The sequence below is a fragment of the Toxotes jaculatrix genome, chromosome 3, assembly GCF_017976425.1.
Source record: "Toxotes jaculatrix isolate fToxJac2 chromosome 3, fToxJac2.pri, whole genome shotgun sequence".
In the NCBI taxonomy this organism is placed as follows: Eukaryota; Metazoa; Chordata; class Actinopteri; family Toxotidae; genus Toxotes; species Toxotes jaculatrix.
In genome coordinates, this window is record NC_054396.1 from 25,238,975 (window position 1) to 25,252,809 (window position 13,835).

Genomic DNA, 13,835 nt, shown 5'->3' on the forward strand with positions numbered 1-13,835 from the left:
CAGAGAAACAGTGGTCTATCTTGTAAAAGAAACATATCTCTTTACGATAGACTTTGAGCTGCTCGTGCAGTGATTCATATAAATAGTTTTTACAGGCAGCACCAAAGCAAATAGAGGTCCAAACTTGTACGTGGCTCACTGTAGCGGCCTCTTTGGTCACAGGGAAATACCCAGCATCCACGCACACACACACACAATCCCTCTGACGCTGGCCATTTTCACTGCTTTCAGCACTTTTTCCTGCTGTGCTCACAAAACCTCGCACCTCTGATTTTTTTTCCCTTTTTTTTCTTTTACCTCTCCAGCCTTTTCTCTTTCACACCCTGAACACCACGCACGCACACACATACACACACCTTGCCATGTCTTTGTCTCCCTTGTCTCTTCTTTAATGGTGTGTTCATTAAATAAAGCAGATTTTGGGGGAGGGTGGATGGGATCCTGAAAAGGGGGAATGGGGGAAACAGGGAAGAGGGGGCTGCAGGGGTGTGGTGTTGTTGTGCTGTGATGCCCCAGCCTGCTGGACAAAGAGTCTCTCTGTCGGCTGGTGGAGATGAGAGATGCTGGGTGTAAAAGACTGGAGGGGTGCTGGGGTTGTTGTTTTTTTTTTTTTTCTCTTTTCCTCAATAGGTGTGGCCTTAGGCTGGATTACCTGGTATCAGCCAGCTGATTGTCTGGTTGTGATCGCACAGCGCACAGAACTGCCAGGCAGCCATGATGGAAATGTCAAATGCCCAGTCTTTGTTTGGCCGCTCTCTCTGTGCTGTGTGTTGGTGTGTGTGCATCTGCTGATTCTGTCAGAGGACCCAGATTCATGGCTGGTCACGTCGGCATCGCTGTTGAAAACAACACTCCCTGCCTTTCTCTGTCGTTCTCTCTGCTTCTGTCTTTCCTCTCAGTTTTTTTTTGTGTTTCTCTTCGCTCACACGCACACACACACATACACACACACAAATACACACATGCACAGACTTTGGATTCAGATGGTTTTAGCTGCAGGTCTCATCTTCGGTGTGCTGTAAATCTCTTCAGCTGTAACATTCAGGAAACCTTTGAAACAACCAGCAAATTACCTGCTGTAAAAACTGAGCTGCACCCTAGTAGTGACTTACCTCTCACATCTCACGCAGTCCTTTTTTTATTCAGCGAGTCTGGCAAAAACCCCTAATTAAAGCCTTTATGTCACTATATGTTATTAAAAGTCATAAACAAGACAGACACAAGCAACTGGAGGTTTGGAATGTGTGTGTGTGTGTGTGTGGGTGTGGGTAGGGTTATTATTCAGTATTAGGTGTTATTCAGTATTAGGGTGTTATTTCAGTGTTAGATAAAAGTAATGCAATACTTGGTCTTTAAATGATCAAGCAGCATTGAAAAAAAAAACAGTTCCTGTCCCCATTGGCAGAAGTTTTCACTTGTTTTTCAAATTTAAGCGTGAATATGCCAGCCGTGTCTCTGGAACCAATTTTGAGGTGATCTGGACCTTTTGACACAGCTACCGCTAAACTGAGTTTGAAATGTTTATAAATTCCCTTAAAGCTTTTCAGTGTGGCTTTTGTTCTTGACTTATTGCCACATTTCATTGTTTGTCCCACTTTCAGAATCCACGTTCGCAGTCCCCAGAGATCTGATAGCAGAACGTGGCCCGTTTGCTTGATGATGTTAATGATATTAATAGTGGCATGTGCATGTTTTTTGTTTTTTTTTATATATAAGTATTGGAATCAGGAACAACAGAGGAGCTGCTGTCAATGAATATTCTTATAGTAATTAACTCCTCTTGCCAGAAGGATATCTGAAGTTAGAGGAAACATCCAAAAAACAGCCTTTAGCTTTCGCATGCTGAGCGAGACTGCCAGGATGGTGATCAAACAGCTCAGCAGCAGCAATCTGGGCAGGCAGGGAGGTAGGGAATTAAAGCTCTGATCTGTTTTTTAATCACTGCTCTTCACGTCTTTGCCTCTCTACATCTGACACCAGACAACTTCGCAACTCCTAAAATCTGTCATCTGGGTATAAAGTGGAAATTCCCCAAATATTTGCCCAAAATAATGACCGTGGCAGGGCAGAGAGGCATGCCAAGACACATAATCCTGTGTCCTCTTGAACTTGGTAGGATGGTTTTCACGATTTTTTTTCATGGATTGTTTGAACTTTCTGAGGCACTAGATGAAAAGGCTTTGTCACATGAGGAAATGCAATGATTGGCAAAGATTTTAACTGTTTCTGGTAAATACTGAAATATCAGATTTTTTTTTTTTTGCTTTTTTGTAATGAATTTTGTATTTATTTGAATTATCATGTTGCTTTAAGCCCCACGTCTCTGGCGCTCTGTGTTAAAGCAAAACTAAATGCCAAGATAATTATTTTAGGAAAGACATCGAGAAAATAACTGAGATTACATGTTGCTGTAAGTCGTCAGTTTTGGTTAAAAATAACATTTTTAGTGAAAAACATTTAAGGACTTAACTTTAACATGTACACGTGAAACAATTTATATAAAAGGTACAGTAAAAGTATAACAAAGGAATTAGAGACATAAAATCCAATATACAAATCTTAACTAACAGTAGATAAATCACACTTAATAATCAAGCTAGGGAGAAGTATTGGTGGGTTTTGACCACTTATAGTATTAAAGGATTTTTTTAGCCATATATATATATTATTCACTCTTATATTCAAGGTTGTCTAAATGTGGGTTAAAATAATTTGTAAAATTTGACATAAACAGACAAATTGAATGTATAAGCATATGTATTTTTCCTTAAATAATTTTCACACTGAATGGAACAGACTTACTGTAGCCCAGAGAATTGTGTCTGTGGGTGTCTGTGGTACTTGGTGGGAAAATTTGCATTACCCACCAGTGTGCCATCCAACAACTGAATATTTAAGTACAGCCACTCTGGTAGCAAGGCATTGTGCGGCTTTATAAGCACTTATCAATTAATTTTTTTTCTCTTTCCTCCCCCGTGCAGATTTTTAAAGTCATTGTTCTGATTATTATGCACAGCCTGCATACTGTTGCAGCACATACATTCATTGTAGGCACAGTAACACGCTGAATTACCAGGGTGAAAAACTCCCAAACGCAGCCATTCCCCACCTCTCCCCTCTCTCCTCTTTGTTTCCATCTTTGCACTTCTCTCTCCTTCCCCCCTTCACTACCTCTTTATGCTGTTTCCTTTGGTGTTGCTCCTCGGAGCGCCGCACTCCCAGAGACCTCACTGTGCTGCCGAAGTTCAGTCCCAATTCCCCACATAGCTGTTGCCTGGGCCTCATTCACAGACCTTGTTGACTGGCAGTGTGAATGTCCAGGCCTCGTGTTTCGCTCTGTACCCAAAACCTTTTCCCCCATCAATCATGGAAGAAGAAAAACATGTCAAAGCCAATACTTAGTGAAGAGATATTTAAGATAGCTTTTTTTTTCCTTGTCTTTTTTTTATTTTATTTTGGAATGACTCTCATAGCCACCGATATTTGTGATTACAAAAATGAACCATTAGAAACACACTAACTCGCTGTTATGTAAACTTACAGCAGCTTCTGGCACATTTTAACATAAACACATGAAAATAAAAATGTATTCCCATTTCAAAGCGTACGTTCACTTACGTGTTATCTTCTTCTTCTTGTACTGAGCTGGTTGACATACTACGCCTTTAGTGAGAACAGATTTTAAACAAACTGTGTTAGTGAAGCTGTTTGTACCGTGCCCGCTCTCGACTAATGCTTAGACTGATCATATTGAACCACTTAAACTCTCTTCTTGAATAATTGATTCAGTATCAGTACAATAAAAAAGGGGCATTGTCACATGTATCCTTTTCCACAGTTATCACAGTAGTGATAGACATTAAACATTTGATTTATTTGCTATAATACACTTTACAGTGCTGTTACAGCACATCTAAAACACATCTGCCCATTGCCTTTTGTTTTTATTTAATGTCTGTATTGTTATAATTGCAGGATCGTTATACAGTGGGCAGATGTAGAAGGTGAATGCTCTGAGTAATGTACTTTGCGTTACAAGAGGAAAAAAGAGCATTAATTCCCGGCCTGTAGGGTCTTGGTACAGTGATGTATGTGTAATATTAATTTGGGATTGGATCCGGACTAATTCAGGCTTGCCTTTTTTTTTTTTTAATGGGAGTTTCAGCTGCAGATGTTTCCATGTTCCAGATGCTGCAGTTGAGCTATAATTGCTGAAACAGCCTTGGAATGAAATAATGGCTTCCTTTTTCTATTGCTTTACAGTGTAGAAAACTGCAGTCATGTTTTAGTAAGTTTTTAGAAACATACAGAAAATGGGAAAACTGATCCCATAATAAGTCAGACAAATTGCTTTAAGTATTACAAACACAAGAAATAATGGTAATCAAAATCAGCTTTGATTGTGATTAAAAAAATATATATATATATACCTATAAAACTACCAAGTTTAATTTAGAAATAAATAAAACATAAGAAAAAGAACCGTAAATGGATGGAAAAGCTTTCTTTTTGTTTCCTTTCACTATATTCAATAATATTATTTTGCTTTTTATGCCATTACTAAAGAAAAGCAACAGCACTGACAGACCTGAGGCTCTTGAACTTCAGATGTGTAGTGCGTCCCGTGTGTGAATTTTTCATGTTACTGTATTTCCCACACCTCCGGTCTCAACACCTCTGTATTTTCTGCTTTATCGCTGGAGCAGGTGGGAGTTGGATTACCTGGAGCAAAGCTGTAGCTGGTTTGGCCCAAGATAGAAAAAAAAGCTCTGCAGGCGCAAATGCTGGAAAAGGGTTGTTTTTTTTTTGTGTGTGTTTTTTTAGCACTGAAGGTTTAGGCAGAATGTGACTCAGGAGAGGATAAGGGGATTTCACAGACAGCTAAGTTAGTTTGTTTATCACTGCAAAGACTGATGCTTATGGCAACACAAAAACAGATTCACCCCTTATACAGTCTGTGATTCACCCAGACACAGGCAGATGTACAGACATGAAATTTAATGGCAGCTGCGGTGTGTATTCATCTTTGTCTTTACCGTGAATGTTACTTTCCTTCCAGGTTTCCAGAGAGAGGCCTTTAAAAGGGCTCTTAACAGAAAGCAGGGCACTTCAGAGATTTCTCAGGCAACTAGAGCATGGTGAATAATTCAAAGCAAACTTACAACATGTTGCCATGTTGCCGTATCTACAGAGAGTTGCCTCACATGCAAGGCTTAACTGGTTTGTATTTATATGTCAGGTTGTACCGATATATATTTATATGTTGGACTCTGGTGGCCTGTGTGTTTTTCAGGCTGCTTTGAATTCTGGTCACTGGACGGCTGCTCTTATCGCACCACGTTACCAAATATCTCAAAGTAAATAATTTGAAATACAGAAGTGGCAAGAATCAGATACTGAATGTATAAATACAGACTGCTTAATTTAACCTGCTGCCTAATGTATGGTTATCAGTGGCAAAACGATTAGTCTGTGATTAGCAATTTATTGTAACACGTAGATAGAAAATGAAAATGTACTTTTTATTTTATTTGTATTTTTTATAAAATTCAATTTGAGGAATTTAAAGACATCACTCTGGGCTCTCACACACTGAAAATTTTCCATGTTATTTTGACATTTTATGGAATAACTAATAATTGTTAGTTGAAGTCCTACAATCTGTATACTGAATCTGAGAGTAAATTTTCCTGCTGTCATACTATAAAGGTTTTTGATGCAAAGAAACTTTTTTTCTTTACTGTGCTTTTTGAAAAAAGTCGTTTTTTTATTCTGATCGTTTATCTTATCCTCCTCCTGTCTTTCAGCTTGTCCCTCTGGCTTTTTCAAGCCGATGCAAGGAGATGAGCCCTGTATGCAGTGTCCCATCAACAGCCGAACGACCAGCGAAGGCGCCATCAACTGCGTTTGCCGCAACGGATACTATCGCACCGACTCAGATCCCCTCCAGATGCCGTGCACAAGTATGTATTGTACTAACATCAATATATGTGAACTTGCGACTGTCTCTACACTCAAATACACATAGTATACAGACATGAATAGACACTCACAAAGTCTTTGATTTCAAATATGAACTCTTTGACACACAGACATTTCACACCCGCAAGCAGAAGAGCCCCGGGATCAAAGGACAGTGGTAGTCTGTGTAACTCCAAACAGAGAAACCCTGTCGGAGCTGTCCCTCACACGAACGCGACGCTGACATGCCCATAGTGTGGCTGTCCACAGATCTGACCCAACGCACAAGGCTCGGCTGCCCCTCCTCAACATCACACAGCCCGTACTCCAAGCCAGTGCAGAGGTTACTGGGCCAGGGCGCGTAGCTTTGTGAGGGGCCAGGCACGGAGAATGAGCCCAGGCGAGACTCTCTCTTGTCATGCCAATGAAGCTGTTTGAATTTGAATTTGAATTTGAGGCTGACACCGAGGTTGAGAGAGAGGAGAGAGAGAGAGAGAGAGAGAGAGAGAGAGAGAGAGAGAGAGAGATGGAAGGATAGACCAAAGCAAAAGTGAGCCAGGGAGGGGTAAAGCGTGAGGGAAAGACACGTAGATAGAAAGGAAGAAGGGTAGAGAGAGGGAGAAGGGTTGTGTGTATGTGACAAAGACAGAGTCAGTGCATAGAGTGTGGTCTTACTAAAACAAAACAGGGGTGAGTGAGGGAAAAAAGCTCCATTCAACGTTTTGGTTGTGTTTTTTCCTCCCTCTCCCTCTCTACGTGTTGAAAGGGAGAGAAGAGGGAAAAGATTTGATGGTTTCCAACAAAGGAGATTTGCATAAGCCTGGCTCTGGGAGTCGAGCAGCTGTTGTGAATGAGAAAGCAGCAGCGTCACGTCACCCGTATTAAGCGTAGCAGGGCCCGTCCTGATTAAAGCAAGTGAACGGGCCCATCAGAGCGGTCCGCCAGCTAATGGGAGAGGAGGGGGGGGTATTAGTCCTCCTCTTCAGGAAGGAGATGCCAAGGAGGAGTTATGTTTCCATGTATGAGAGAAGGGCCCTCCAATGGGCTTCCTTCCAGAGCCGGAGATGTGTTAATTGCTTCCAATTAAAAGGAGGTTAAATAAGAAGTGATCGATTCAGATGTAGGTTGTTGTGGGCGGAGTGGAATTGTTTATTTCATTAGTCCTGGAGGGTACGTCTTCCATAATTAGGTGCACATGACTGTAAAAGATAAACAGTTCTCATTGTTTGTTTGTTTGGCCTGTCACTCACCATGTAGCACCATGTGGAAAGTTTCCACCCCGCAATGCCTAGCTGCTAAGAATGTCTCAATAGGAGAAACAGTAGGTTTCTCTCCGCTGCAGTAACTCTATACGATTCTCCATGAGAAAATTGTCAAGAATAGATGTTAAGAAAACACTTGACAAAGTGGACACCAGTGTGGAAAATGAGAGAGTGTAAATGGGCATCCCGAGGGAAGAGGCACTGCCAGCTTGGAACGCAGTCAGCTCAGACCTCAAAGAAGCTATAGTATCTTAGTGAGCTTGTGGATTTTGTGTCCTCCTGTGTAGGGGTGATTTAAGTAGAGTTAGCAATTATGCCCTTTATGTCATCAAGGACACAACACAGCTTCCATCACAAAATTAGAACAATGCGATGGAATGTAGTTGACGCACAAGTGCAGCGTCCTTTAAATTGTGGCTCACGTGAATGTTTGTACTGCATAGATTATATTAAGAGTTTTGGGGAAACATGGAATGAAATTTATATTTATATCATCCAATGTTCAACTGCAACTTTGCATTTGTTCCTCCACCAAAGAGATGTTTTTGGTGCAAAGTTAGGCACCAAATCAAGCAACAAGTGAGCTTGTTTTGGTTCAGATTTATTGTCCCCCCCCCCCCCCCCCGATTTGTTGTTTCAAGAAAAATGTACGGCTAAAGGACCAAACATTTCACCCAAACAGATCTATTTCAAGTATTGTTTGTAAACCTTTTTTTTTCCTTTGTCTTTCTTCCCTTCCTTTGTCTTTTTGTTATGCCTCCGTGCCAGCGACAGCCGTGGCCGGAGGCATTATGTTTTTGGATCATCCCAGTCTCTTGAACGCAAAGTCTCAGGAACGCCGTGAGGGAATTTATTGCACAAACATTCGCTTGGACTCAAAGATGAACTGATTAGATTTTTAGTGATCAAAGTTCAAGGTCACCGTGACCTCACATCTGTCCCATTCCTGTGAATGCGATACATCAGGAACGCCAAGGGGGAATTCTGTTACATCTGGCACAAAGTCTTCACCACATATATGAGTCTGGACAGTCATGGATGTAAACTGCAGAGGCATTTGGCGCCTGTGGGGCAGTAATTCTAGTTTGGTTTTGTCCCAGTTTGCTCTTGTTTTTCAATATTCAAAATAAAAACAGATACACTCTTGGATTAGAAAATTCAAAATCTAAAATAATGGTCCCTAAGTATTATGTTACATGGAATACTCAATTCCATAGGAATATACAGCATGTACTTCATTCAGTATGGTGAATTTGAATGACTAAGTGTGCATCTGCAATCTTCTTGACACAAAATAATTTGATCAAAGAGCTTATTTCCGAAAATATCTGTGCATTGGATTAATGACTCAAGTGTTAACTATAGAAACTCTTGTGTTTTCCAGCTGTCCCCTCAGCTCCGCAGGCTGTTATATCCAGCGTGAACGAAACCTCTGTGATGCTGGAGTGGATGCCTCCTCGGGACTCAGGGGGCCGCGAGGATGTAGTCTTCAACATCATCTGCAAGAGCTGCGGCGGAGGGCGGGGAGGCTGCACCCGCTGCGGGGACAACGTTCAGTTTTTGCCCCGTCAGCTGGGCCTGACAGAAACCCGGGTCTACATTAGCGACCTGTTGGCCCACACACAGTACACGTTTGAGGTGCAGGCTGTCAACGGGGTGTCAGATCAGAGCCCCTACTCCCCTCAGTATGCCTCAGTCAACATTACCACTAACCAGGCTGGTAAGTGGGCCCATCTGTCTCTTTCTACGCTTCATATTACCCATGTGGTTTTCTCTTCTCTTCTCTTCTCTTCTCTTCTCTTCTCTTCTCTTCTCTTCTCTTCTCTTCTCTTCTCTTCACTTCACTCTACTATGTCTATTTCTGTGCTGCGCCTTTGTCGCTTATGCCCCCGTACTGTACCTCTTTATCACACTCGTTCCTCTACGAGCACATAATGCACAGTGCATAGACCTCCACTAAGTCAGTCTCTTTCCTCTCCCGTATGGTGATGTATGCAGATTAAGGGCTCTAAAATGGGAAGGAGAGTGCCGCTGATGATGTGACAGACAGAATGTGATGGCCTGCTGGTCTTTACAGTGTGACCTCATCACCATGTTTTTCAGACTGTGGAGCTGAGAGCAGGCTAGCTGCTGTCTCTCCACTTCATTTACTGTTCAGTGATTACAGCTCTATTCTCATCCACCCACTTGGTTGTAGTGTTTTACGTTTAAAAAGTTTTAAAAAACGTAGTACATGCGTCTAGTAGGCATAGTATGTAGTTTATATGAGCTACTTTGTAAACTAAAACACTACTGCAAAGATTAGAGGCCAGTATTGCAGTGTGTGTGTGTGTTCGGGGGCCTAATGAAAAACAGGTTCCCTTGGTGACTGGGCAAACTTTTTAACCTTTGGGGTTTTCTAGAAATATACTTCAAAAATCTACTTCAGTCTTTGGTCATTCTGAAGCTATGGAGGCTTTTCATGCTTTCCGCTATGTGATTGCAGTTGAAGTCATCCGCATCTCTAATTATTTCACCGACGCAGCAGCACTGATTTGCTCTTTAATTGTCTCTATGAAACGCACCACTTGGTGTGCTAAGCTTTTGCTCCCCTCAGCACTGATGAGTGGGGGGGTTACTAGGCTGGGCTTTATCTTTGCACAGAGTTTGCATCCCATTGGCAACATATGTAAGTGCCTGTCACTTCACATCATCCATCCCCCCGAAATGACTTTAAGCCTGAAAACTCTACAAGTGGAGTACTTCACCTGAGGGCAGTCTTCTGTGACTGAGCTACCTAAAGCACTGTGCTTTTATTACAGCGGACATATTGGGTTTTGTTTAACTACACTCTCACTCTCTCATTACTTTCCTCTGGAATTCCCAGATGTCCAGATGCCTACATGGAAGCAGTTTAATAGGAAGTTTATACAAGTTGGATGAACACGTTTAAGAGGAGATTTCTTCACTTAAATTCACCCACTGTGACAAACTCGAATGTTTACGGAAAACTCTGTAAAAGTTCCATAAAATACTCAGTTGCAATGCTGAAACTCTAAGTCGCACTAAAATGGAGGCCTTTATTCAAATGGCGACCCCCTTTTATTGTCTGTTTTGATTTGAGTCACTGGTGTGGTGGGTTAATGAGGGCCTGTGAGTGCAGTTAAGCGTTGTAATGAGGCCCCTGCCCCACTCTTTCTCACTGGGCCACAATAAGTCTGCCACCCCAACCCTTGGCTTCTCTGCTTCCCCTGCCGAGGGGTCCTGGCGGAAATTGGGAGGCTCTGCGCCCTCTCGACTGAAGTGCCCGTCACTTTGGATTAGGCAGCAAGACCTCCCGTCAGGTGGAGCTGTGAAAAGAACTCAACTCTTGCTTGCCCCTACTCCACTCTCCCACCTTCCCCCATCACCCTACAAAACCAGGCTCACTCATGGGACACGGGATCGCAGTTCTGCGGTGCCACGCTACAGGGCTGGGGTCACAGGGACCAGGAGCCCATAATTGCATCTGGTTTGTGAGGCTTGGAGGTTACATAAACATCATGTCACCTCTAATTACCTCAGCCAGCTCTGTGCCTCCCTCTTACACTGAGAACGAGAGTGTGAGATGCAGAAAAACAAAAAGCAGAGTGTTTGAAATTTTGTGTACAGATATGTGTCTTAATCAGTCCTTTAATGAGCTTGCGCTGGCCCAGAGGCGTTGCATGAAAGCAACAAATAAATAAGGAAATTGAAAGTGAGTGGCGTGAAAGTATGCGGCCATCCTCAGCTATTACGTGTTGGTGTGAAGGGGGGTGCAGGGCCAGGGGAGGAGAGTGGTGTGAGATGTGAGCAAAACTTCTCGCTCTCCATACCCAATCAAGCACCCACCACACTCTATTACCCACAGGGCTTATCCTCCCACTCTGTAGGTGGTTGGCGACAGTTTCTCTGTGATAAAGGAAGTGATTGCCCTGGAAAGTGTGGCGCTTGATTACACACTGTAATGCCACACAAAAAGAGATGCCGTGCTGAATGGCATTTGAGCTCATTTAATAAGCATATGACTAATTCCCCAAAACTTGTATTGTGAAGAGTACGCAAAAGCCTTGAAATGCGCCCTCAAGCCTTTTTATAATAATGAGTCACAAGTAAGCCATCTACTTTGGCTCTGCTTTGTCTATAAAATGTTGCTCTTTGCGTGACATTAAATGAACGGAGGGAGTGAGACAGGGTGTTGCAAATCTGATGCTTCCCATTAGGAACCGAGGGTGTAAAGCACAGGGTGTCTGAGTCCAGGTGGTCCAGTGATTTAGCTGGGTCTGACAGGTGAGAGAGGAGTGACAGGACCGGTGTAGGCCCACAGCAACACCACAGAGTGGAGGAGTCAGATATAAATGTATTGCACTGATGAATTACAAACACCTATCACAAGGCAGTTGTCACATTTTGGAAAAAATACTTGCTAGAAAATGTTTTTGAGTACACTGTTGTTATGGTATCCTTAAGATTTATCCTGTTTCCTGCAGTTAACAATATTCCAGCTGAAATAAAAATGGCAGTGTTCTAAATGACTAAATGACCAAAACCCAACAATGAATTAACAGGCTTTGACTAAATATACCCAAAGCCTGACATATCTTATTCCTCTGAGCCACAGAGCCCCATTGTTGTCCAAAACTAAAAAAAAGAAAAAGCACATGCATCAGCCACACTGTTGGACTGCGACACGCTCCTTCACTACCATGAACATGGGTTTTGTAGTTCAAGTTACTTCCATATAGATCATTCTGCTGCTGTAAATACTCATTAGAGCACAAAATGTGGATTATTTCACCACTGAAAATACTCCCAAACAAACTGTGTTGGGCTAACATTTGCCACATTTACAATGCCCAACTGTTTTAGACAAACTCCAAACAAAATGACTCTATTTATTTGTGACCTGCTCTTAAAGATTTACATCCACAGTAGGAATGAAAGGGCTAACCGTATGTAGGTTTTGGTATTTAGAGTAGTTGACAGTAGAAGAGTATAGAAAAATACCAGCCTTTACTTTTATGGTCAAGATATTCAGCATATATTAACTGTACATATTGACTCATGTATTCTTAATGTATTTGCTTATATTCTATTGAAAAGGCTGCTTCTGTCCCTCTTTTGAACGAACTATTTCAGTCCAGTAATTCAGTTAATCAGTTAATTTCAATCAGGTTAAACAAATAGATACAAAACCTAATGTGTAGTTTTGTTATTGTCAGCTAGTCTAGTGTTAGTTTGTTAGCGTAGTGCCAAATGCCATGTGTTACCCTTTACATACTTTGCAGTTTAGAACAAAACTGGAGTGACTGGTTATTGAGACTGTTGCCTTGTGACATTATGGTCACAGGTTTAACCCTGGTTAGTGAAAATGACATAGTACCTCGCTCTGTAAGATGAGCTTGAAGAAGACACTGAAGTTCCAGAGTACTTCTGTAATCTCAGTGGATATATTTTCCGTTTCACACTGACACTTTTATTTTTCCTCTCCGTTCTCCCACATTCTCTCCATCCTCTTAGTTGCCCTACATTCATCATGATATGGAGTGAAAATTGTTGCTGTGAAGTTTAATCAAATGTTTCTGACAGCCGAGAGGCAGCGTGTGATTTTGTCTTAATAGACTTCACAGCACTACATCCTGCCATTTTGTCTTCACACAGTCTGAGACACATGGCTGCATAGACAGGCTACAAACACACACGAGAACATGCACAGTATATATTTTTATGTATCCACATATTGCACACATGTCAGCATGTGTTTGATTTCAGGTGAGCCCCCTCAGGCCTGTGTTTAAGCTGTCAGTAATATTTAAATGGCATGGTTCTGATTAAGCAAGGCTTGAGTGGAAATTATAGTCATCACCATATGTCATTCATGTGTGTATGGAGCCAGCAGAGTCTTTTATATCTTACAAAATTACTAATGTACATTTATGATATACGGATGAGACTGTTGCTTTAAATTATGGAGACACAAACAGATAATAGCTAACTAATAATGTGACGACCAGTTATGTGCTAGCTTGCTGAAGATCTGCTGTATCATCAGTTTCAGTGCATAGAAGAGAGATTATCTCCTACCTGAATACAAACTATCAGTATTCTGTGAGAAAATTCAGCATTGCGCAACAGGTAAATTAGATCTCCATATACTCTGTGCGTATGCCATATTGCATGCTATAGTGGCTGGGTGTATTAGATTCCAGAGGACATATTTGTTTAGGCATTTCATTAACTCAAGGTGAGCCGTGGATTCTGCTGCTAATGCTATCGAGAAGCAGAAGGACTGAATTGGTTTCTTATCAGGCGAACTGGCTGATTGTGAAAGTGAACCACATTACTGAGAGGGAGGGGGTGTAATCGGGCGCAGCCTTTTCATATGGTCTATAGGGAAGATTTATGACTTAATTATTGTCCAAATTGCCCAGGTCTACTGTAACCAGGCTACCAGGGACTTTGCGGCTCCACCGGGCCATGGTGTGAAAAGCACTGGTGCAGAGCCAGGTGGGACTGCCAGAATGTGTCAATACAAGAGCCAGCCAAACGTGGCTACTACACTGTTGACTTTTAGGACAGTGACACCGTTTAAAAAAAAGTACAGATTCAGTGGCT

General features: G+C 42.0%; 1 protein-coding gene across 2 annotated transcripts in view; it reads left to right on the forward strand.

The window, feature by feature from the left end:
* ephb2b (eph receptor B2b) overlaps window positions 1–13,835 on the forward strand; it is a 115,756-nt gene that overhangs the window by 75,836 nt on the left and 26,085 nt on the right. For both annotated transcript variants that reach the window (XM_041033462.1, XM_041033464.1), the window contains exons 4-5: window positions 5,808–5,963; window positions 8,608–8,943. In XM_041033462.1, the coding sequence (XP_040889396.1) occupies window positions 5,808–5,963; window positions 8,608–8,943 (492 nt within the window). The remainder of the gene's footprint in view (window positions 1–5,807; window positions 5,964–8,607; window positions 8,944–13,835) is intronic.